Source organism: Diplodia corticola (assembly GCF_001883845.1).
Source record: "Diplodia corticola strain CBS 112549 chromosome Unknown scaffold51, whole genome shotgun sequence".
In the NCBI taxonomy this organism is placed as follows: Eukaryota; Fungi; Ascomycota; class Dothideomycetes; order Botryosphaeriales; family Botryosphaeriaceae; genus Diplodia; species Diplodia corticola.
In genome coordinates, this window is record NW_017971530.1 from 1 (window position 1) to 22485 (window position 22485).

The 22485-nt window shown below is 56.9% G+C and overlaps 10 protein-coding genes across 10 annotated transcripts; 5 read left to right on the forward strand and 5 right to left on the reverse strand.

The window, feature by feature from the left end:
• Positions 1–892: 892 nt before the first annotated feature.
• On the reverse strand, positions 893–2447 carry BKCO1_510001 (elongation factor tu; the record flags this gene model as incomplete). Its single annotated transcript, XM_020276926.1, has 5 exons — positions 893–1080; positions 1140–1819; positions 1876–2138; positions 2189–2217; positions 2276–2447. The coding sequence occupies 5 exons, from the start codon at positions 2445–2447 to the stop codon at positions 893–895; spliced, it is 1332 nt and encodes a 443-aa protein (XP_020127488.1).
• Positions 2448–2999: 552 nt separating this feature from the next.
• BKCO1_510002 (3-hydroxyisobutyryl-hydrolase) lies at positions 3000–4489 on the forward strand (the record flags this gene model as incomplete). The annotated part of the gene is made up of 3 exons (XM_020276937.1): positions 3000–3038; positions 3094–3674; positions 3724–4489. The coding sequence occupies 3 exons, from the start codon at positions 3000–3002 to the stop codon at positions 4487–4489; spliced, it is 1386 nt and encodes a 461-aa protein (XP_020127489.1).
• A 942-nt stretch (positions 4490–5431) lies between these two features.
• Positions 5432–6898, reverse strand: BKCO1_510003 (uncharacterized protein; the record flags this gene model as incomplete). Its single annotated transcript, XM_020276948.1, has 1 exon — positions 5432–6898. The coding sequence occupies one exon, from the start codon at positions 6896–6898 to the stop codon at positions 5432–5434; it is 1467 nt and encodes a 488-aa protein (XP_020127490.1).
• A 1087-nt stretch (positions 6899–7985) lies between these two features.
• On the reverse strand, positions 7986–9251 carry BKCO1_510004 (mitochondrial oxaloacetate transporter; the record flags this gene model as incomplete). The annotated part of the gene is made up of 5 exons (XM_020276959.1): positions 7986–8072; positions 8244–8861; positions 8919–9048; positions 9105–9179; positions 9235–9251. 5 exons carry the CDS (start codon positions 9249–9251, stop codon positions 7986–7988), a joined length of 927 nt encoding a protein of 308 aa, XP_020127491.1.
• A 429-nt stretch (positions 9252–9680) lies between these two features.
• On the forward strand, positions 9681–10757 carry BKCO1_510005 (wd repeat protein; the record flags this gene model as incomplete). Its single annotated transcript, XM_020276970.1, has 1 exon — positions 9681–10757. One exon carries the CDS (start codon positions 9681–9683, stop codon positions 10755–10757), a length of 1077 nt encoding a protein of 358 aa, XP_020127492.1.
• A 137-nt stretch (positions 10758–10894) lies between these two features.
• Positions 10895–11919, forward strand: BKCO1_510006 (bet3 family protein; the record flags this gene model as incomplete). Its single annotated transcript, XM_020276981.1, has 2 exons — positions 10895–11310; positions 11397–11919. 2 exons carry the CDS (start codon positions 10895–10897, stop codon positions 11917–11919), a joined length of 939 nt encoding a protein of 312 aa, XP_020127493.1.
• Positions 11920–13927: 2008 nt separating this feature from the next.
• Positions 13928–15430, reverse strand: BKCO1_510007 (enoyl-hydratase isomerase family protein; the record flags this gene model as incomplete). Its single annotated transcript, XM_020276992.1, has 1 exon — positions 13928–15430. One exon carries the CDS (start codon positions 15428–15430, stop codon positions 13928–13930), a length of 1503 nt encoding a protein of 500 aa, XP_020127494.1.
• A 1637-nt stretch (positions 15431–17067) lies between these two features.
• Positions 17068–18666, forward strand: BKCO1_510008 (sulfatase; the record flags this gene model as incomplete). Its single annotated transcript, XM_020277003.1, has 1 exon — positions 17068–18666. One exon carries the CDS (start codon positions 17068–17070, stop codon positions 18664–18666), a length of 1599 nt encoding a protein of 532 aa, XP_020127495.1.
• Positions 18667–19327: 661 nt separating this feature from the next.
• On the forward strand, positions 19328–20099 carry BKCO1_510009 (uncharacterized protein; the record flags this gene model as incomplete). The annotated part of the gene is made up of 3 exons (XM_020277014.1): positions 19328–19424; positions 19490–19539; positions 19791–20099. 3 exons carry the CDS (start codon positions 19328–19330, stop codon positions 20097–20099), a joined length of 456 nt encoding a protein of 151 aa, XP_020127496.1.
• Positions 20100–20643: 544 nt separating this feature from the next.
• Positions 20644–22189, reverse strand: BKCO1_5100010 (fmn-dependent dehydrogenase family protein; the record flags this gene model as incomplete). The annotated part of the gene is made up of 8 exons (XM_020276927.1): positions 20644–20724; positions 20787–21040; positions 21103–21177; positions 21248–21403; positions 21502–21736; positions 21819–21921; positions 21988–22021; positions 22096–22189. The coding sequence occupies 8 exons, from the start codon at positions 22187–22189 to the stop codon at positions 20644–20646; spliced, it is 1032 nt and encodes a 343-aa protein (XP_020127463.1).
• Between the last annotated feature and the right edge of the window lie 296 nt (positions 22190–22485).

The following is a 22485-nucleotide window of genomic DNA, read 5'->3' on the forward strand; positions in this document are numbered from 1 at the left end:
GGGGGGGGGGGGGTCCAGGAGGGGCATCTTGGCTGATCTTCCTTCAGCCTTGCGGGTAAGTGAAGCGGCTCTTGCCTATCCTAAGCCCGTCATGTAGGGCTAAGAGACGACTTGATTGGTTCTTCAATCAGCCACAACTATGCTTACTGATCCCGCCTTGTGCAGCCTCTGCACGTCTTCTGCATACAGCTGAGTTGCTAAAAAACATGGTCACATGTTACAATTGGGTCGGTCCAGTAGGGTGTTCCAAAACAAGCCACCTCTTTTACTCATCTCATGCTGTGCTTATCTTCATGTGTATCCTCACATCTTCCAAAACTTTCAGCTGGCTTATTCCCTCATGCATAGCTGCAGCACGCAATCCAGTTCCACGATACTCTGTGGTTGCCTGGTGCCACGTCATGAGGCAGCCGGGTAATGATGCTGCTGAAAGCATGCTGAACGTCCAAAGAGACGCCACTGGAGTGCTGCTGCACACAAGCCTTGTCCCCGAGCTCCAGGCAGTATCCTTGGCATCCCGCGTTTCCCTACTCCCTGATGAGGCTCAAACGCAAATCACGGTGAAATACCACCCACATGGAGCCTGTTGCAGCCAATGAAATCACCAATGGGGAACGTACGATCTGGGACGTCCGAATTAAACCTTTGCTTTCCACTTTCCATCCTTGGCTACCTACAGAACGCCATACATGCCATGCCCACTATCTAGCGACGCCCAGTAAAGTACATGTAAGAACAGGAGTGAAGAGAGGAGAGATGGGCACCATATACAAAAAGCGGTGTTTTAACACTCCAGAGGTAGGGAGTAAGCAGGCGGAGCGTAGCCAATCATGACGGCTGTGGATCCACGGCTCGTCATTGGGGTATTTATTTTCGTTGGGCCGCCAAGCGTTTACTCAATGATGCGAGTGACCAGGCCGGTGGCGACGGTACGGCCACCCTCCCGAACGTTGAAGCGCTGACCGGCCTCAAGCGGGGCGGGGTGGTGGATCTCGCAGACCATCTCGACGTTGTCACCCGGCATGACCATCTTGTCCGGGTCCTCAGCCGCCTCGGGCCAAGTGAGAGAAGCAGCTTCGTCTAAAAGATAATCAGCAGCTGCAATGGAATTCAACGACGTAGAGGTGCTGTGCACTTACCGGCTGTGCGGATGAAGACTTGGGGACGGTAGTTGTTGTGGAAGCCAGTGTGACGGCCACCCTCCTCCTTGGTCAGGACATACAGGGAGCACAGGAACTTCTTGTGTGCCTTCTGGCTGCCAGGGGCGGCAATGACCATACCACGCCTGACATCCTCACGCTTGATACCACGGAGAAGCAGGCCAGAGTTGTCACCAGCGCGGGACTCGTCGCAGGACTTCTTGAAGGTCTCAATGTCGGTGACCTTGGTCTTGATGGGAGTGGCGTTCTTGCCAACAAGCTCGACTTCCGTGTCCTTCTTCAGGACACCACGCTCGACACGACCGGACGCGACAGTGCCACGACCAGCGATGGAGAAGACATCCTCAACGGACATGAGGAAGGGCTTGTCGAGAGTACGCTCGGGGGTGGGGATCCAAGTGTCGACGGCCTCGAGCAGTTTGTCAATGGCCTGGACACCGATCTCAGGCTCACGGTTCTCGAGCGCGCAGAGGGCGGAACCCATGATGATGGGAGTTTCATCACCCTCGAACTGGTAGGAGGTGAGCAGCTCACGCATCTCCATCTCGACGAGCTCCAGCATCTCCTTGTCATCGACGGCATCGACCTTGTTGACGAAGACGACAATCTTCTGGACACCGACCTGGCGGGCGAGCAGAAGATGTTCACGGGTCTGGGGCCTGGTGCGCGTCAGTCTCCGCGTTCGGCCGGGCATTGGCGGGGTGCGACTACGTACATCTGACCATCAGAGGCGGCGACAACAATGATGGCACCGTCCATGTTGGCAGCACCAGTAATCATGTTCTTGATGTAATCGGCGTGACCGGGACAGTCGACGTGGGCATAGTGGCGGCTGTCGGTCTGGTACTCGATGTGGGCGGTCGAGATGGTGATACCACGCTTGCGCTCCTCGGGAGCCTTGTCAATGGCGCCGTACTCGAGGAAGTTGGCAAAGCCCTTCTCGGCCTGGCGCTTGGTGATGGCAGCGGTCAAGGTAGTCTGCAGCCGTCAGCGATGGAGAGGCCAATTGTGGCGCAATGGGGATGTACCTTGCCGTGATCGACGTGACCAATGGTACCTGTTGGAAGTAAGCATCGCTGGCGGGCAGGCGTAGCGGGGCGCGACAGTGGCCATACCGATGTTGACGTGCGGCTTGGTACGCTCAAAGGCGGCGGCGTAGTTGCGCACGTGGCCCATGTACTGCTGGGTGCCATTGAGGCCCAGAGTGGTGGTGAGCGGGTTGGCGCCAGAGCGCTGGCGCAGAGCCACACGCGAAGTGCGCAGAAGGGCGCGGGAGATGGCAGACATGGCTTCAAGCGACACCCGGGGGCCCGAGAGAACTGCAATTGAGTGGCGAGGGTGCGATGGAGCGCGGGCTGGCGATGGCGGAGAAGATGGACGCTGCAGCTCTGCGGACGCGGCGAACTGGAAGCTCGAACAATTTCTTAGCGCGTTGGATCGCCGCACGTGACGCTCGGGGGAGCTGCGGGCACCGGCTTCCGTGCGGAGCTGGAGTCTGCTTTCTTGCGCCGCGAATTGCCCACCAGCACAAGCAGCACAAGCAGCAGCACCACCTCGACGCGTCTGCATCCTTCCCTGCGGAGCTCTTGACTGACGCTTCGTTCCCAATTCTCCTCTCTCGTCCTCCCGCCGCGCTCTCTCCGCCCGTCCACCGTCCACCGCCTCGAGCGCGCCGCCCTGCTCCGTCCGGTTACCCGAGGCTCGGCTTAGCCTGTCGTCACCTCCGCATCTGCGTACAAGTACCATAGTACTCCCGCGCCCATGTTTCTACGCACCTGTTCACGACGCGTTGCCAACCCGTCGAGTTGGACTTCGCGCCCGCTCTCGTCTTCTCTCGCCATGCCTCTCCGCGCCAAAATAATGCCTTCGATAAGGCAGGTTCGTTTAGTCGTTGCCGCCATGCTCCCCACCCGCTGCTAATGTCCGCCCGCAGTTCTCCGCCGATTCCCCGTCTGGGGTCCAGCTCAGGCCTCAACCGAACGATGATCCCGATGACGTCCTGTTTGACAAGATCTACGGCGTGCGCACTATCGAGCTGAACCGGCCAAAGAAGCTCAACTCGCTCAACGGATCTATGGCCCGCAAGATCATACCCAGGCTGCACGAGTGGTCACAGTCCCAGCTGGCCAATGTCATCATCATCAAGGGCAACGGCCGCGCTTTCTGTGCCGGTGGAGATGTCGCTGCGCTCGCTGAGGCAAACAGCCAGGGCGAGAAAGGCCAGAAGGAGTCCAGCGATTACTTTGCCCTGGAATACAAGCTGGACCACCTCATTGCTACTTACTCCAAACCCTACGTCGCTTTTATGGATGGTATCACAATGGGAGGCGGTGTTGGTTTGAGCGTGCATGCTCCCTTCAGGATAGCCACCGAGAACACTGTCTTCGCTATGCCTGAGACCACCATTGGTTTCTTTCCCGATGTTGGCGCGAGCTTCTTCCTGCCTCGGATGGATGGTCAGATGGGCACCTACCTTGCTCTGACTAGTGAGCAACTGAAGGGTGCCGACGTCTTGTAAGAACCCTGTTGCTTGCAAAATGCCCTCTAGCTAACTCATAGGCAGCTACCACGGCATCGCAACCCACTACATCCACTCCTCTTCTCTTCCCGACCTTGAGGCTCGTCTCGCCGAGCTGACGTTCAAGGACTATGCCTCGCTTCAAGAGCGTCACGGTATCATCAATGCCACCATTGAAGAATTTGTCACTGGCCTTCCCGCCCCCCGTGCCCATATTTCGGGTCAGCTGCGCATTGCCGTCGACGAGTGCTTCAAACGGGAAACCATATTCGACATCATTGAAGCCCTCACCACTCTCAAGGAGTCCAAGAATGAGCAACTCAGCACGTGGGCCGCCAAGACCATCAATACGATGGAGCAGCGCTCGCCCACCTCGGTGCTCGTCACCCTCAAGCAGATGCGTGCATCTCAGCGCTGGGGCATCTCAGATACCTTCCGCCACGAACACCACATCGCTTCCCGCTTCATGGCCCACCCGGACTTCGTTGAGGGCGTTCAGGCCCGCCTGGTACGCCGCCAGAAGGATCGCCCCAACTGGCAGCCGGCCACATTCAAGGACGTCAGCAAGAGCGACGTCGACGCCTTTTTTACCAGGGAGCCAACGCTGGAATTGCTCGAAAGCGACCCCAACGCCAACTATAGGGAGTACCCGCACGCCTGGCTGGGTTTGCCGAGGGAGAGCGCCATCCTCGACGCAGCGAGGGGACTGCCTGACGACCGCGCTGTCGTGCGGCAGTTTTTGCAGGAGTACAATGGCAAGGCTGGTGTGAAGGAGAAGGTCGAGGAGGTCTTGGAGAGGAGTCGAATGTAAACGGATGCCAGTCTCGATTGTCGTCTAGTTGTGGCCGCAGCTTCGTGGAGGGCGGTCTAAGCTATGTACTTTAATGTAGAGCTATGCCATATTACATGTGGTATGAAAGGTGTCGACTAGAGGAGAAATATAAACAAAAAAATTAACCAGATCACTTGAACCAGGGCCTCTTGATGGTTTCTCGATGTAGTTCTCGAGTCTGTTCCCCTCCGGTCACTTTGCTGTTCTGATTTCTCGATTTCCCTGCCAATATTTGTGTCTCCTGAATGTACAAGGAACTCTGTCTCAATCACAAAGAGACATGTAGTTCGTAAATCAATCTTACGATATAGTCAGCCATAGTAAACATGGAAAACCGAGACCAAATGTGACCTCTGCCGTGCCTTCCCCTAGATACTGAATTCTCATTTCCCGAAAATTCGAGAGAGCCTACCCGCCCACATGAAGGTCAAAAAAAAAAACGATTGATCAATGAACGAAGTGATGGAAAACACCTGATGTTGAATGTTTTGATGCTGCCAAACAACCGAAAATGCTGCCCCCTTGTCCATTGGTGAATGCCTTGCTTTTTCAGATTCCTTTTTTCCATGTAAAATGCACCCTTTTGCATGTTGCCATGCTACAATGCTTATTCCGCCGTAATCCAAGATTGCAAAAGTGAAAACGGCAAGGACGGTAGCCGCGAAGAAGGCGCCAAAGTCCACGCTTTGTTCACAGTGACATGCATGTAGGATATGAGAAGATTGATGAAGGCTCGATGACGTGAAGACGAACAAGGAGCAGAAACCAGATTCACTACCCCAATAGAAATAATTGTAATAAAAAAAATGGAAAAAAGGGGATGGGGACATACCATTGAGCTTCTTAAATCTCTTGCGCCATCCCCATTGCCATGAAAGACGATGGCCGTCGCTACAGCCACAACACTTCTCGTCCTACTGCTCAAAACTCTGAATCAGACTGCGAGTACGGAGACGCAGATGCAAAATTCGGGTTCCATCCTTTCGGCCGCGGCGGCCTCTTCAGAAGGCTCGGCGGTGGTTGCTCAAGCGGCAACAGTGGTGGTTGTAACACCGCTGGAGGGGCAACGGCATCATCACCTTCCGCCGGGATGGTCTCAGCCAGCTGATCGAAGAACAACATGGAATAGGGGGAGCCCGGCGAATAGTCCGCTGTCGGAGGGCATGTAACAGCCGCGTCGTCGTCGTCCGTCAACGCCGTCGACGCCGTTGCCGCTGTGTTCGCGGACGACGAGCTGGCGCTGTGGGTGGGGGAAGACAAGGATAGGACTGGTGAGCTCGGGAAGCCATCGCCATTGCTACCACCGCCACCGCCGCCGGCTAGGTCATCGAGCCGGTCGTAGTCGGACACGAAGACCGAAGTGTTGGATAGGGCGGGCGAGTCGGCGGCGAGAACCGCGGTAGCCGCGATTCCGAATATGAGGCTATCGAAGTAGGCCGACTCGTTCTCCTCTTTCTCTACTTTCTTCTCTTCCTCAACCTCGAGTTTGCCATGGAGATGTTCGGCACGATCTTCACTCCGGTCCGCTTCATCTCGGTCATTTTCCTCCCCAGCAAATTCATTGTCGTGGCTCGATCGCCGTAGTGGCGATGGCGGCGATGGCGCGTAGTAGTTGTACCTGAAATTCGGGCTTTCTACGACGCGTTTGGCAGCCGCCCTCGTTGTCATCGTCGCCGCCGCTGCGACAGGAGTAACAGTCCCACCAAACGACGAGGCGTGCTGTTGCTGCTGTTGCTGATGCGTGTACGGAAGTGGAAAATCGACTGGCCTCGTGCTATTCACGGTAGCTAGGCTGCCGCGCAACCGTGCAAGCCTTGCCATCTCGACGCCCTTGCGCCGTAGTAACATGTCGAGCTCTGCGGGTATTATATTCGGGGACTGGCCCACCCGTTGTTCGACGCTGCGGCGTGTGGCGCGGTTCAAGGTTGCGGCTTTCCGCAACAATGCTCGCCCCCATGGGGCCTTTTTTTGCTGCTTGGCCCAAGCAGCAATGCGCGAAGGCCCGCGGCCAGCGATATGGGTAGCTGGAACGGCGAAAGGTTGCGAGAGTCGAGAGGTGATGAGCGTCAGTCGCAATCGCCGCTTCTTGCGAATCGGGCCTGCGCTTGCTGCGTCATTGTCGGTGCGTTTGCGCTTCTTCTTGAGCCGGATACCGGCGCCGTCATTGTCGTCGTTGGGGCAATTGGAGGAGTGAAAATGGCAGGGCGAGGTATCGCAGCTTGTAGTGTGAGCGTGGCGTGAGAAGTTCAGCGGAGCAGAAGGGACGGCGGCATAGAAAGTGAACTTGGAGGACGACTGGGCGGAAGCGGCATTGGGGCCATTTTTGAGAAAGGCGCGGTCGCTTGATCGTAAGAAGTCAGGCTTTAGGCCCATGATTTTGGCCTGCATGTTGGAGTGAGGAAGCGTGGGAAGAGCATGCCGTGTAGCGCGCGGACGCACTCAAAGAGAGAATTGGACGAGGATCGCGGCGGGAGGAGGCTGGTACGTAGCGCAGGAGAGGTAAGAGGAAGTGCATGGTGGCGGAGGAGCCGGCGCGGGAGTGAGATGGAGCGGCTCGTCAGTCAGGCGAGCAGCCACCAGCGGCGCAAGTGATTTTCGGCCGGGGTGCAGGGTTGACCTGCACCCAGAATGCGGGGAAGACAAATTGTGACAGGCTTAATTTGTCCATCCTACGTGACCCTTCCTTGCTCAATCAGCAGCGCGTCGCCGTGGACCAAACGCTGGTGCTGCACAAAGGTTCGCGGCCCGCCCACACATCTGCGAGGCCCCCAGTCGCATGTTCGTTCGGAGATGCATCCCGACCTGTGCGGCTGTGCCCAGCCAACCGAATCCTGGCGGCGTCGCTCCTGGTTGCTGCGATTGAGCGGCTGCACGCGGAATGTGTAGCCTGCTGACGTGCACGAACAACGCAGTCACTAATGCCCAAGCTGTCGCTTTGCTGGACCCGAGGCGCTGGTAACAGATCACTGCTCTCCTGTCCAATTGCGTCTGGTCAGCTCTAGCCCTGAGTAGCTGTTTTCCCCCCAGGTCCGCGCTGAGATAAGCAAGTCATGAAGGGTAATTGCCGTGAGCCTCGCAGCCAATTGAACGAGGCATGCAATTGGTGAAGTAAGGACGTGCGCCAGCACTGGTTGACAATTTGTAGTCGCGTATAATGGCATACCCGCCCATTGTTGCAAGGACAGCTTCAGAACGTGCATGATGTCTCTGTTTTTCGTCAATAGGCATGCAGGCCACCCCCGGGCAAGTTTCAACAAGAATGTAGGAAAAGACGACTTAAATAATTTGAGATATCTGAAGTGTCGTTTCTAATCAGAAGTACTTACGTCGCGTGCAGGCCCGCCTCATCAAGACTGGCAAGATACATCGCTGTCTCTATCGCCAACAAATAGTCTTGTTTCTTTTCGCCTGAACGCCATGCATTCTATCCGTGGCACGGTATTTACAGTCCGATAAAGTATCATGATGTTACACCTTAAATCTCCTCGGTCTTAAGGAAGTAGCGGTTCTCAACCTTCCGCATGAGCTTGTTGGTCTGTTCCGCTAAGCTGAGAGTGAGGATCTAGGCTATGTTAGCAAGATGCACACCAAAGTTTCGTTGAAAATGCAGCAAATGTATAGGCTGCGGAGACAGGAGCCGACACACACAGGTTTGGCTGTGCTGCAATGCTTCATCTCCGCATAACCAGGTGCTCCTTTACTGCAACTCTTGGTGAATCAGGGATGGACTCACAGTATGGGGCAATATCCTTGCCAAGTGAGCAAAGAAGCCCTTGTAGACTGCCAGGAAGCCCTCAGTCTTGACAGTACGGAACAAGCAGTCAAATGCGCTGTTGTACAGGTTGCCGGTCTGGTTGTACATGCGGCTCATGACCGTGTCGGGAGGATGCATAACGCAGCAAACGACGAATCCTGACGCGGTGCTGCTGGCCAAATGCAAAGCCGGACCTTCTTCCATGCCCAAATGCTTGACAAGCCGCCTCTTCGCGAAAAAGTACGTGGGAAGCTGGACTGAACTGCCGAAACCGGTGCGGACCATGGCAGGGCCCACGCCGCGGTAGAGGCCCTTCACGCCCTCACCCGTGTAGATTTGTCTCATACCATCCCACGCGTTCTTATAGTGGTGCTGGGTTCCGACCGGAAGAAAAGGTGAGAAGGACTGAAGACGAGTCTTGACGAGGAAGAAAGGCGAACCGGCGGCAGCGCCCAAGATGCCGGAAGTAGCGCCGGAGAAGATGTTGAGGCCAAATGACTGAACATTTGCATCGTGGTAGAGGAGCTTGGTCAGAGTGCCGCGGATGGGTTCGTAGAAACCGAGACGGCAACCGTTAAGGGTCATTTGGTAGATGTACTGTGCGGAACCGAGTCAGCTTTCGCAGTAACGCTCTTCCTGACGCGACAAACTCACGGCGCATGAGAGACCGCGGAACAAGCCTTTGGGACCCTCGTTCTTCAGGATTGTCGCAACGCCGTGCAAGACGCCGCGATACAGCTTCGGCGCATCTTTTCTTGCCTGCAGTTCGCCCTGTAACTGTAACCTGGGCCGGAAGTCAGCGACGGTTGGGCGGGCGAGGGGGTCGACTTGGCGGCGTACCGGATCTTTACGGTCTCGAAGCTATGAGTAACGGTGACGGCGCCGCATGCTGCGATACCGCCTGCTATAAACGAGCTGGACAACGGTCAGCGTAGGTGTTGCTTGGGCGCGTAGTATTGGCGACTCTTACCCCAGAGTAGTGGACATGGCTGGTTGCGCCCTGTGCTTGCTTTCGCTCTCTACGCCGGAGAACCGGGTGAAGCTGGAATGGCAAACGTCAAGCTGTCCTCCGGCGAGAGTGCGCGTGCAATTGAGGCGGGTTTGAGAGGAGAGATTGGTCGCCAAGGGTGGTGATGAGCTGTGGTGCTTACGTAGTACGAAATATTCGGCGGCTTACTTGGTAGACGCCCTGCGTGCCCCGGCATCGGAGCCCAGAGCTCGGCCCAGTGATCGTCCCCGCGGTCCGTGCGCCTCTGAATTGCTTCATCGCGCTTCGAGCTTCTCAGGAACACCGGGACAGCCGCACTCACCACGCCACCACACCAGCCCAACCTCGCGCCCGCTCCGAAAGCGGTGCAGCCATCAGCAGCCCGCCGCGCGATGCGCTGAGCTCCACATTCCTCTCCACCATCTGCCATGGCCGCCGGCGCAACCCCCACCAGCGGCGGAGCTCCGCAGACCCAGAAGGTCAGCGAAATCGTCGCTGGCTTCCGTCCGACCCGCTGCTTCCGCGCCGAGAGCAAGGAAACATCGGTAACATCGCTCGACTTTGATGACTCGGGCGAGCTGGCTATCGTCGCGCGCGACGACGACACGCTGCAAATATACAACTGCAAAGAAGGGAAGCATGCGAAAGAGCTCAAGAGTCAGAAGTACGGCGTGCACCTAGCCCGCTTTACCCATCACGCGCAGAGCATCATCTATGCCAGCACCAAGGTCGATGATGGTATCCGCTACCTGTCAACACACGACAATTCGTACATCCGCTACTTCAAGGGTCACACCGATACCGTGACCTGCCTGGCTCTAAATCCCTCCAACGACACCTTTGTCTCGTGCTCCCAGGACAACACTGTACGGCTGTGGTCTCTCAACTCCCCCAACACTCAGGGCATGCTCAAGCTGCACGCTCCGTACCTTGCTGCCTATGACCCCTCTGCCAGCGTCATCGCTATCGCCTCGCCCCCGACCCAGACCATCCTCCTGTACGACGTGCGTAATTTTGACAAGCCACCGTTTGCAACATTCGACCTGCATGAGATGGAGCAGCAGTACACGCCCGGATCTGTAGGTCGCACCTGGTCGAAGCTGGAATTCTCAAACGACGGAAAACATCTTGTCCTTGGCACTACTGGCGGTGGACACTTCGCGTTGGATGCTTTCGAGGGAAGTCTCAAGCATTTTTGCCTAAGAGAGCTAGGTACTTCTGGGCGTCGCGCTGCGGGTGAATACGCTGCGCCCGGGACAGTGGCAGGGCAAGGTGATACTTGCCTTTCCCCAGACGGCCAGTATTTGATCGGAGGCTCAGGCGGCAATGGCTTGCTTGCGTGGAATTTGCATACCCAATCGTCTTCTGACCGCATTCTCCAGCCGTTTACCGATCTTCCCGGGCCTGGGAAAGCGGCCGTGGTGGGGTACAACCAGCGGATGAACCTGGTGTGCACTGCTGATAAGGACTTCATGATCTGGCTGCCAGATCCAGAAATCATCTAAAGCAGACAACGTTATTACTTCTCCATGGATTAGCATTTGCGGCATTAGCTCTAGCATGGTGGGCGTATGGACAAAGGTTATCAGGAGGCAAGTCAATCGGAATTAGAGGCGTACGAATACCCGAAAAATGTAACATTATGATTCTTCAAGCCAGACAAGCAGTGAGCCCCACGCCTGGGGCGGTGATGCGAGCGGCGTACTTCTGGCCGGACTGGAAAGACGTGGCCAGCAACGGCGGGGCGCAAGCACCACGCGCGCAGCGGAGCTTCCCCGAGCACACCGCGCACCCACGTCAACCCCACGATGGTCTCCCTTGCCCAACGATGAGCGCCTCACAATCCTACAAAACAGCCCAAGATGCGGCATCACACCAGCAGCAGCGCTCCATCACCCCGGGGCTACGCTACCCATCGAACCGCAAGACCATCTACGACCGCAACCTGGGCCGCAGCAAGAATGCCGAGCTCAGTCGCGCCGCCTTCGCCTACCTCTTCGTGGAGATGATCACCTACGCCCAGAGGAAGGTCACCGGCGTCGCCGACCTAGAAAAGAGGTACGCCAGGCGCCGATTGCCCCCTCCCCTCCGTCCCCACACACGACGGCTCACGCAAAACCACGCGATTTTCCCCCGAACCTCAGGCTCAACAGCCAGGGCTACCCGCTCGGCCTCAAGCTGCTCGACCTCCTCTCGGCGCGCTCGCCGGTCGCGGGCGCGCTGACGGCGAACCCGAACCCGACGCGGCCGACGCGCGTGCTGGCGCTGCTGCAGTTCATCACGACGACGCTGTGGAAGCACCTGTTCAACCGGCCGGCCGACGCGCTCGAGCGCTCCGCCCAGGCCGCCACCGACTACATGATCACGGACAACGCGCCGCTCGTCGTCGAGTACGTCAGCACCCCGCGCGAGATGAGCTCGCTCAACGTCGCCGCCTTCGTCGCCGGCGTCGTCGAGGGCGTGTGCGACGGCGCCGGCTTCCCGACGAAGGGCGTCACCGCGCATTGGGTCGACGATGGCGCGGGGAATGCGGCGCAGGCGGCGGGTGGCGGTGCGGACGGCGAGGCGGGCGCGGGGAGGGAGATGTGGCCGAGCAAGACGATTTTCTTGATCAAGTTCGATGAGAGGGTTATCGAGAGGGAGGAGATATTGGAGCCGCCCAAGTAGACGCGATGAGTGGGAAACCTTGGGCGTGGTGCGGACAATGGGTGCGGTGCGAATCGGGGGGGTCAGATACCCAGAAAGAGCCAACGATACTTCTCTCTGGCATGGCTTGGGCGTTTTGTGTGTGAGACACAGGGCGGCGTTTTTGGAGCAATATTACCGAAACGAGGGTTAAACATGGGTTTGGTTTCTCTACGTCTAAAGTAGAATGAAATGTACTGATAGACTCATGCAGGGACATTCCACATGGTGCGTTGCGCGTGTCAGATGGGCCTCGAAAGAAATTGTGCGCATCTGAAAGATTCAGACATGATAATGTTCGTTGTCGCTTTACACCTTTGCGCCGGCTGTTCTCTTCGAAGCCAGCCAATATCTAAATCAAGCACAATGCAAGAAGTCATTTTTAATTGCCAATTGAAAAAGCGTCTCTCCCAGCGAATCAGAGCGAGAAAAGTCTATGGCTAGCACGCGTATGTCAAGATAGCTAATTTTCATTTTCACGGTAGAAGCTGAAGCTAAAATACAATGGCAGCACAAAGAACAACAAATTGACTTTGAGGTGTATCGACACCAAAAATGAGTCAATTCTAACCGCTGACAACCCGATCAACCAGCATACCAGCATCGCCACCAAAGAGCCCTTCTAGAACAATGGCATCATCATCTCAGATATCTCAGACCACCACTTCATCTACCCGGATCAAGCTTTTCACTGCATCTAAACTCCCGGCCCAATCAGCGCTCCATGTTTTTGTTTAACTCATCAGTCTCACATATTCTAGTCGCGACGGCTTCCCAGAGCCGCGCTTCTTCCCTCATGCCGATCCTCTTAAGGGCCTCGGCGAACGGAGTATCTACACTGTGCTATTCGAGCAAAGTACGGACGAGCCGATCGCCTTGGACGACAGAGTCGGTAAGACAAAAAGAAAAAAATCAAAGAAAGGAAGAAGAGACAACATTCGCCGTCTTAATACCTCCTCCAACCAAAAGAACAAGGAGTCAACAGACCCTCACACACTTCGAGATTGTCGTCTTCGCCGCGTTAGCCTTGCACCACGGCAAATGTTTCGCAAACCAGTGTATCCGGGCAGCCGAGCACCCCAACGGCACATACTGGACCAAGCGCGGCTTTCAGCTCATAGACGCGTGTGTCAAGCCCAGAGGCATGTGGGGCGTGGAGCGGGATTTTGTGTTGTTGACGATGAAGAGACGGCGGTGGCGGTGGCGGGGTGTGTGTGTTGGGGGTGGTTGACCATCCCATCCTGGCACACTTGGTTATTCCGAGAAAGTCATGTGTGACAAGTGAAACGGACATATCATAAGATAATAATCAAGCTTACAGATTTCCTTATATACGAGTCGTCTCGTCCATATATCGAAGAGGAACCATTGCGCCAACTCCGTTCCGATGAGCTGCTTGGTAGCAGTATCAGCCATTTCCAGACAGGCATATAGTACATCAGAGACTAGCACTTAAATCAGCCACCGATTATGTCTAATCAACAGATCTGCCTAAAATACACCATTCACTAAGAAGTTCGCAATATCAACTTTCCCGCTAGACCCAGCACGACGAGAGCCAGTCAGCCAGCCAGAACCAGCACCGTCGTGTTCAACTGATGCAGTCATAACGCATACGCTAAGATCAAGGTGCGACGATTAAGAGATCGCCAAGCTTGGGCAAAACGACGCACAGCCTACTTTGGGGCTCTTGTAAAGGACAATGCCTGCTGCTGATCCCCGAATTGTAAACACGACGTGCGGTGGACAAGCCTCGCCTTTATGAGCAACAATTCAATCATAATAGACACTTTCCGTCTCTCAAACTCTCATGAAGAAAAGATAAGGAGATCGTGATTGTCTTTTTAAGTATTTCCAATAATCTAAGGGCCGTCTACTTCCAGCGAGCACTTCTCTTCATACCAAACCCGTAAGCTCTCCCCTCCATCTCCGATTCTAAACATAGCTCATTAACCACCACCACCCAAAAGTCAAATTCAGCAGCAGAGACCTAAGCCGGTAAAGCATACTTCAACCAAACAGGATTACTCGCCAGCGCCTCCGACGACCTCCCCTCCTCCATGGCCATCAAAACCTCGACGCCGTCCTTGCCATCGACGCCCGTCCCCCTCGGTACAGGCGGCAAGATCATCTGAACGCCATTCAGCACGCCCTCCGAAACCGTGCGCACGCGCTCGCAGTAACCGCCACCACCAACACCACTTCCGTTCTTCTCCCCATTCACCTGGCTGCTGCCGCTGCCGTTAAACGCCACACCCCAGTCCGCATCGTAAAACGGAAAGTCGTTCCACTTTGAAATGAAAACGCTATTCTTCCCCAGCCCGGCCCACGAGACGGGCGCCAGCCGCTGGTAATCGGGCATGCTGGGCGACTGCAGCGTGTTGACGAGCGTGGCGACGCGATGGGCGGTGACGCTGTCGATCTCGGCCTTGACCGTGGTCGCGAGCATCTGCAGGATGGCGGCCTCGCGGTCGTCGTCGTCGCCGCTGACGTTGAGGATGTCGCCGAGGGGCACGACGGCGGATGCGTAGACGAGGGGGCAGCCCATGTAGTCGGGCGCCAGGTGCGGGAAGGTGCGGGAGCGGCTGGGGACGGCGAGGGTGGCGATCGAGTCTTGTGGCAGAGGCGCGTCGCTGGGGATCTGGGCGGCGACGGTGCAGCGCCAGAGCAGCGCCGAAACCGCTTCTTCCATGCTGACCCGTCGCTGGCCTGGGGCGGTGGCGTCGGCGCGCAGCCGCGCGATGGCGTCGGGCGTGAAGTGCCAGATGCGTGCGCGGAAGCGGCGCTGGATCGAGGGTATGCGTTCGGTCTGCGGCAGCGGCGTGTCGTTGAGGACGAGCTCCGGATGGTGTTTTATGTCGCATTTGTTCGGGTCCGACAGGTGGCCGTACAACAGCGGCGCGCGGTCGAAGGCGGATGAGGAGAGGAAGACGGTGTCGCCGCTGCCGCCGTCGGAGCTCGTGTGCACCTTGCGGCAGTTCTGCGCCCAGAGCTGGAGGTACTTTGCTATCGAGAAGCCGTCGGCAACGAGGTGGTAGCTGCAGATGCTGAGGAGCAAGCCGCCCTCGATGAAGTTGGCTTGAGCCGCGAAGACGGGGACGCGATCCCCCGGGGTGGGGAAGATGGGCAGAGGGCTGAAGACGTCCTGCAGCAGGAGGTCGATTGGGAAGTTCTTCGCTCGGAACTCGTCGTAGGTGAGGGGGAACTCGGTCTTGTCTAGTCTTTTGACGCGCAGCTCGCCTAAATCGGCAGTTTCTTGTAGCCCGAGGCAGCCCTTCTGATCGGCCTCGGGGTCGTCGTCGGGCACCACCTCTGCCGCGAGGTAGGGCACCTGCTCTTTGGTCATGGACAGGCCTTCTTGCAGGATCCGAACGACCTCATCTTGGACGTAACTCGGGTTGAGGGCAAAGCAAAGGATTGGCCTCGCGTATCCTCGGTGGCCGGCTTGCTCGAGTGGGGAGAGGATGAGTGGATCGTTGGTGCGTCCGAACATGGCGAATATTGATCAACTTATCGATATGGTATTGGGAGACCAAACGCGGCAGTGGTCGAGCCTGGACGAGCCCGTAAATATATACAGCGGTCGTACTTCCGGGCTCGATGCGACGCGGTGAGGCGAGAAATGTGGAGATGGCCGGGGAAGGGCACCAAATGTGCCGCTATTGGCCAACGGGGCCAATACGACGCTTTCCATTAGTGGCAAAAGAGACAGAAGTCCGAAGGCCCGAGTCATCAGAATGGTGATGGCGGGGCATAGTCGAATCATGCAGCTCGGCGTGGTTTACCATGGAGGAAAAGGAGGCTGAAGGGCGAGGCGAAAAAGAGCCGTGGTGGTACGCACGGACAGGGCGGATAGAGGACCAATAGATGTCTCCCTAGGAAAGCTTAGCCATGTTGTTGGAGATAGCTACGCTGATCAGTTGCGGAATGTGGCGGCATGAAACTGCTGATAAAGCTCTGGTCTTCCCCTGCAGCGAAGTCAATACACTGGTGTAAGCATTTGCGGCACAGTGTCGTGGTCCGTCCATAGACTGTTGCAATGGCAGGCGGACGAGATTGAAGTGAAAGCCTCACTTTGGCGATTGAGATGCGATGACGATGAAATCTGACGAGTGCTTGATCAATGCACGGCAAAGACGTTGGCTACGTCGCACAAAGTCAAACGAAGAGACTCCAAAGAGTTGGGGTGCGTCCGTGCTACGGTGGATCTCGGTAGGGGAGCGGGTGTTCAGTTCCCCGCGTCTAGACCAGGCCAGCGGAGGGGCTAGTGCTATCGTGCCTGCACTGCGGGTGGCCTAAACTGCCTCATTGGTGCTTCTCCTTCGGACCAGAGGCAGACCGAAATCCGGCGTTCCGGGTCGTGGGTCTTTTAAAAAGCCGACGAGAAGAGTGGACTGTGTGGGGGCAGATCTGCCGACTTTTGTTGGAAAAGTAGAGGCTCCTTCAAACACGACAATAGAGAAGGGTCAAGGGTGAGCTGGAGGCTATAAGCCTACCGGTCGATATAGACGGTGCATTCTTCTGTACTCCATCAGTGTTGAGCGGTTGCTGTTCTTTGGAAGCGGTACGGTCGCAGCGCATCGAGTGAGCACCTGGTTTCTGCGAAGAGACGAAGGCTAATCACATCAAAGACCAAGCTTGCAGTCAGAGAGCGGCTGTCGGGGTTCGGAACAGGACAGCGACATCGGTGGTGTTGGAAGCAATCGGCGGACATGTGCATTAGCCGACGAACCAGGGCGTTGGCGAGCCCCAAGCGAATACGCAAGCTGGCAGCCATGATGCTCGCATTGAGTGCTGATTTCTCGCGTCGTCGCGGCGCTCTCGTGGATGCATGAAAAGGATCCAACTGGAAGATGGGAGTTGCGTGACGGAGTTGGCCAAGCACGTCAGCGGAGAATGGGAAAGCGCGGCGACGACGCGTGAGAAAAGACACGGCCGCACTTGGCTGGAAGGAGAAGCACGGCTCAAAGCCGGCAATCGTCGTCTCCACCCACCAATGCTACAACCCACCCTTCGACCTCCTCCTGTCCAAGTCTCAGCAATTGACTCGGCCACAAAGGCCCGGCTACCCGCCTCGCTGCCGCCAGTCTTGTCCCGTTTTCCCCACGCCCCACGCCTCAATCGCCCACCATGGCTGCCACCTCGACCAAACGGCCGAACATCCTGTTCATCATGGCCGATGATCATGCTGCCAAGGCAATTGGCTGCTACGGTGCCGGCATCAACCAGACCCCCAACCTGGACCGACTGGCGAGGGACGGCATGAAATTCAACCACTGTTATGTCACAAACTCCATCTGCACTCCCAGCCGTGCCACCATTCTGACCGGCACCCACAACCACGTCAACGCCGTCATGACCCTGGACAGCAAAATCAACAACCATCTGCCCAATGTTGCAAAGCAATTGCGGGCGGGCGGCTACCAAACAGCCATGATTGGCAAGTGGCATCTGGGAGAGGGCACTCCACACCAGCCCACCGGCTTCGACTACTGGTCCGTTCTGCCCGGTCAGGGCGCCTATCATGACCCGGAAATGATCGAGATGGGCGAGTCCGTCGTCGAGCGGGGCTATGCCACCGAGATCATCACGAACAAAACCCTCGACTGGATCCAGAAGCGGGACAAGGACCGACCCTTTTTCGCCATGTGCCACCACAAGGCACCGCACCGGTCGTGGGAGTGCCATCCCAAGTACAAGTCCTGGTACGACGAGGACATCAAGATTCCTGACACCTTCACCGACGACTACAAGAACCGCGCCAAGGCGGCGAAGGTGGCCAAGATGCGTGTAGCCGACGACCTCACCTACAATGATCTGGGCTTGGTCCAGCCCGACGGTGGCTTGGGCGTCGGAGCCCCGCTCTTCAATGGCTCCCGGGAGCGCAAAATCCCCAACCCAGACGACGTAACCCGCCTGTGCCTGATCGACAAGGAGTCAGGCACCAGCTACTCGTTCCAGACAAAGGCCGAGCTGGCCGAGTTCAAGTTCCAGCGCTACATGAAGCGCTACCTCCGCACCATTCAGTCCATCGACGACAGCGTGGGCGAGCTGCTGGACTTTGTCGACGCCGACGCGGAGCTCAAGGAGAACACGCTCATCATCTACACGTCGGATCAAGGCTTCTTCCTGGGCGAGCACGGCTGGTTCGACAAGCGCTTCATGTACGAGGAGTCGTTCCAGATGCCGTTCCTGGCCCGCTTCCCGCGCGAAATCGCCGCCGGCAGCGTGTGCGACGACATCATCTCCAACGTCGACTTCGCCGCCACCTGGCTCGATCTCGCCGGCGTCCGTCTCCCCACGTACATGCAGGGCGTCTCGTTCCGGCCGCTACTGCAGGGCCGCACGCCCGCGGGCTGGCACCAGGTGGCCTACCACCGGTACTGGATGCACGCCGACCCCATCCACGACGCATACGCGCACTACGGCGTGCGCGACCAGCGATACAAGCTCATCTACTGGTACAACGAAGGGCTCGGCCTGGGCGGCACCGGCGCGGGCGGACAGGAGCGGGAGTGGGAGCTGTTCGACTGCGAAAAGGATCCGCTGGAGCTGTTCAACGTGTACGGCGACGCCGAGTACCAGGACGTCGTGGGCCGGATGACGCGGCTGCTGGATGAGAAGATGGCCGAGATTGGCGACGAGCCGTTGCACAGGACGCTGCTGGCGGGCGCAAAGGACGGGCTGAGTCGGTTTGATGATGCAAAGGCCGGGGTGCGGAATCATTGATTAAAATCTTGGGCGAAAGTCAAGAACTTGCGCGGGTGGGGCCCGGCGTGCGGAGATGTCGCATTTGGACGCTGGGTTCTTTTGCGAATTAGGGAATTCTTTTGCGCGTATCGTCGGGAGAGTAGAGCGTCGGGCCGCTTCGCATGCTCCGACCCGGACTCATTTTGAGAGGAACAACTGAAGGGACTCTCTCAACATGCTCAATGGGCTCTGCTAGCCCACTGCTTCTGTCAGCACGCAGCCTTTCCGCAGCCGGCACTTCCGCGACATGCAATCGTCCCCGCACCAGAAGCCCAGCCGTTCGGAAGCCCAGCCGTAAGAAAGCCCATCCTTGGCCGATGTGGAGAACAGGCACCGCGGGGTAGCTCCCAAACCAGCCTAGTCGCCTCTGCGCGGCCGACATGATTGGTCTCGTCGTCTCAGCATGCGGGGCTGGAGCTCAGAAGCAAAGAGTCGATCAGACTGTGGTCGGAGGGGTTTCGCTTGCACTATCGCGCCAATGGATGTGTAGATGACGGGAGGAGAAGAGAAGCCGGGTCGGGGGACTGGAGCAGGCTGAGATATATAACGGCTCCCCGCAGGTCTGTCCATCAAGGTGTGAACTTCTCCATCCACGTCTTGGAACCGACCGGCTACACTACAACCGTACAGACCAATCACAATGGCGGACCGTTTGCAGAGTCTCAAGAACCACTTTAGCGCTAGCAGCGTCACCAAGGGCAGCTGCATGTGCGGTTCCATCAACTACGAGTTCAAAGGTGTGTTTGCTGTAGGCGTCACTGTCTCCACTGCTTCGGCTAACTAGTAATTCTTCTACTCCCAGGCGAGCCCAATGCCACCGCTCTATGCCATTGCGTCGATTGCCACAAGTGGGTACGTCAGACAGCCAAACCAAATCTCCCTCGTCATGTCCATTGTCAAGACCTTCCTTCACTCCCACACCGACATTCAACATCTCATTTCACTTTTCACCCCCCGCTTAGAAGTGAACATCTTATCCCACATCCACTGTCCGGTTCAAAAGGCCACACACCTAATCCTCTCCCTCTCCCCTCCCCTTCGACCTACCACAACAATCCCAACCCCACCACCTCCCTGCTGACGAAAAACCCCAACCCCCACAGACCGGCGGCGCATACACCTCCAACGTAATTGTCAACCGATGGAACTTCAAAGTCACCAAGGGGACACCGTTCACATACGACGCCAAGGGGGCATCCGGCAAGATCAACCGGCACTTCTTCTGCGGCAACTGCGGGTCGGGCCTGTACGCCGAGCTGGAGATCATGCCGGACGTGACCATCATCAAGAGCGGCGGGCTCGACGGCGGCGCCAAGGACCACGCCATCGGCGTCGAGTTCTACTGCAAGGACAGGCTCAGCTACGTCAAGCCCGTGGATGGGGCGACGCAGGAGAAGGCGTTTGGGGGGTAGATTATGGGATGGTTGGAATGTGTGTTGAGGGAGGGGGGTGGGAGACGGATTTCAGGTTTGTTATTTCTATCGCTGGTTACCTGACTACAATATGCTATGAGCCGTGGACAGTCTAATGACATCCGATCAAACAAATGCAGCGAAACATGTCTATATGGACCCTTAAGCCCTGGGAAATTTCCTAATTCGTCCGGTGAAGGGTATCATATTCCCTTGATAAAGATGTTATTAACGCAGCTCATTGTGTATAAGGTGTGATCTCTAAACAATTCGGAGACTTGCTATTTCCTTGGACTTTACACTTTATACCGTCCTTGGCCCCCTGAATACCTCAGCAGTAATAACTTCTAACCCACTAAATAAATCTCCAGCTCCCGGAATGCAGAAGGTAAACTCATGTTTCATCCGTTACAGCCTATAGCTTGCACAAAATCCCACTGGAAGAAAGGACTGAAAGGTGGGATTTGTTAATCTCATTGACTGACCGGCATCTGATTCTCCACGTTAGAGAAGCGTTGTCTCGCTCCAGAAGAGGAGGGTGATCTTACCCGGCGAGCGCCATCGTAATCTTGAACTCGTTCAGCAGGATCTTGATACCCAACTCCACGCCTTCTTGACCCTTGTACTGTTCTAGAGGTCAGTTGCTGGAACCCATTGTTAGGACATGGGCATGAGTGCAGTACTGACCGAAAGCCCCCACAATGCTATTCTCCCCGCGAAGCAGTAGTCGGCTCCGAGCGCCAGCGCCTTGAAGATGTCGGAGCCCCTGCGAATTCCGCCGTCTATTGCAATCGCCATCTTTCCCTTTGCCGCGGGTGCGCACTCTCGCAGCGCATCGAGCGTCGCGGGCACGCCGTCAAGCTGGCGCCCGCCGTGGTTGGAAACGACGACGCCATCGAGGCCGTGCCGGATGGCGAGTACGACATCATCGGCCGTGTTGACTGCTCAAGCCGGTCAGTTTCCGGCCACCATACGGACTCTGAATATCCGGTCGACGACGTACCGCCTTTCAGCCAGACCTGCATCTTGGTGTTTTCCCTCAGCCACGGGATTGCCGTCTCCCACTCCAAGGTCGCATCTGCAGAGATGTGCAGTCAGTCCAGGATCGTAACACGTCCCCGTGTCGGGACTTGACCCCTTTTCCGTACCGTAGTCATGCCTTCCTCCCAGATCATCTTTGCCTGCAGACAAGATGTTCGGGTATGCCAAACCGCTGGGCAGCACGAACTTGTTCCTGAACTCGTTGAGGCGCAGGCCGAGCACGGGACAATCCACAGAGAGGAACAGCGCCTTGTAGCCCGCGGCTGCAACAAAAAGGTGAGTCAGCAAACGTGCCGCCGGCGCAGATCGCTCAATCGGCGTTGTTTTGGTGATGGGGCCGGAGGGAGAGAGTCAAGCTTACCTTCCGCCCTCCTGAGCAGCTGCTTCGTGATCTCCTTGTCCTTTAGCACGCACGTCTGCATGACGTACGGGTTGCCCGCGCCCTGGGCGGCGACGTTTTCGAGAGTCTCGGTCGCGTACGACGACAGGCCCATGCAGATGTACTGCTGGGCGGCGGCGCGCGACGTCGCGAGCTCGCCGTCCGGATGCGCCAGCCGGTGCATGGCCGTCGGGCTGAGGCCGAGGGGGAACGAGACCTGGGAGCCGTTTATATCATAGTCAGTTCCGTGTCGTCCCCACCTATCACTCATTTCCCCCTGGCAAGGAATGCAAACGCACTTTTGTCCCAAATATGTGTGTTGAGGTGTCGACGGTTTCGACATTTACAAGGACGCGGGGTCGGATCTTGTAGCGGTTGTAGGCGTCTTCGTTCTCGCGCAGACTTTTGTTTGGCGGTAACGGGTCAGACTCGTGGCATATGGCAGTGCGTGGCAGCACGTGTCTCTACCTTATCATGTCCATTGCGCCTTCGTTGAAGTAGTCTGTTGCTCATCCAGTCAGTGGTCAGAAATTCGTCATTTTGGGGTTGTGCCGTTTACATCAGAACACAACATACCTCTGTACATCTTTGGCAGCTTACTGCTGCCCAACTCCTTGAGGTCGTTGATAGTGAAGACATGGGGATCAAGTGCAAGGCCGCGATTCGCCATTTTGGCCGAGTGGATCGAATAGGACTGACAATGTGAGCAAGGGAAGAGGAAGGATAAGAAAAGAAGAAAGAAAAGAAGAAAGCAATGCGCACCCCCTCAAAAGTTCGCCGTTATCATTATATACATGGCCAACCCCTAGGGCATGTCTACCACAATCGTAGGACGTCGCGGTAGCTTGCCAGGCGCGCAACCGCGTTGATAGCGTTACCCCGGACCCCGCGGCTAGGCGGTGGGTCGGCTCGGGCTCGCTTTCCTCATCCTGCTCTCCCCCATCCGGACTCGGCCCGTCTCCAGTC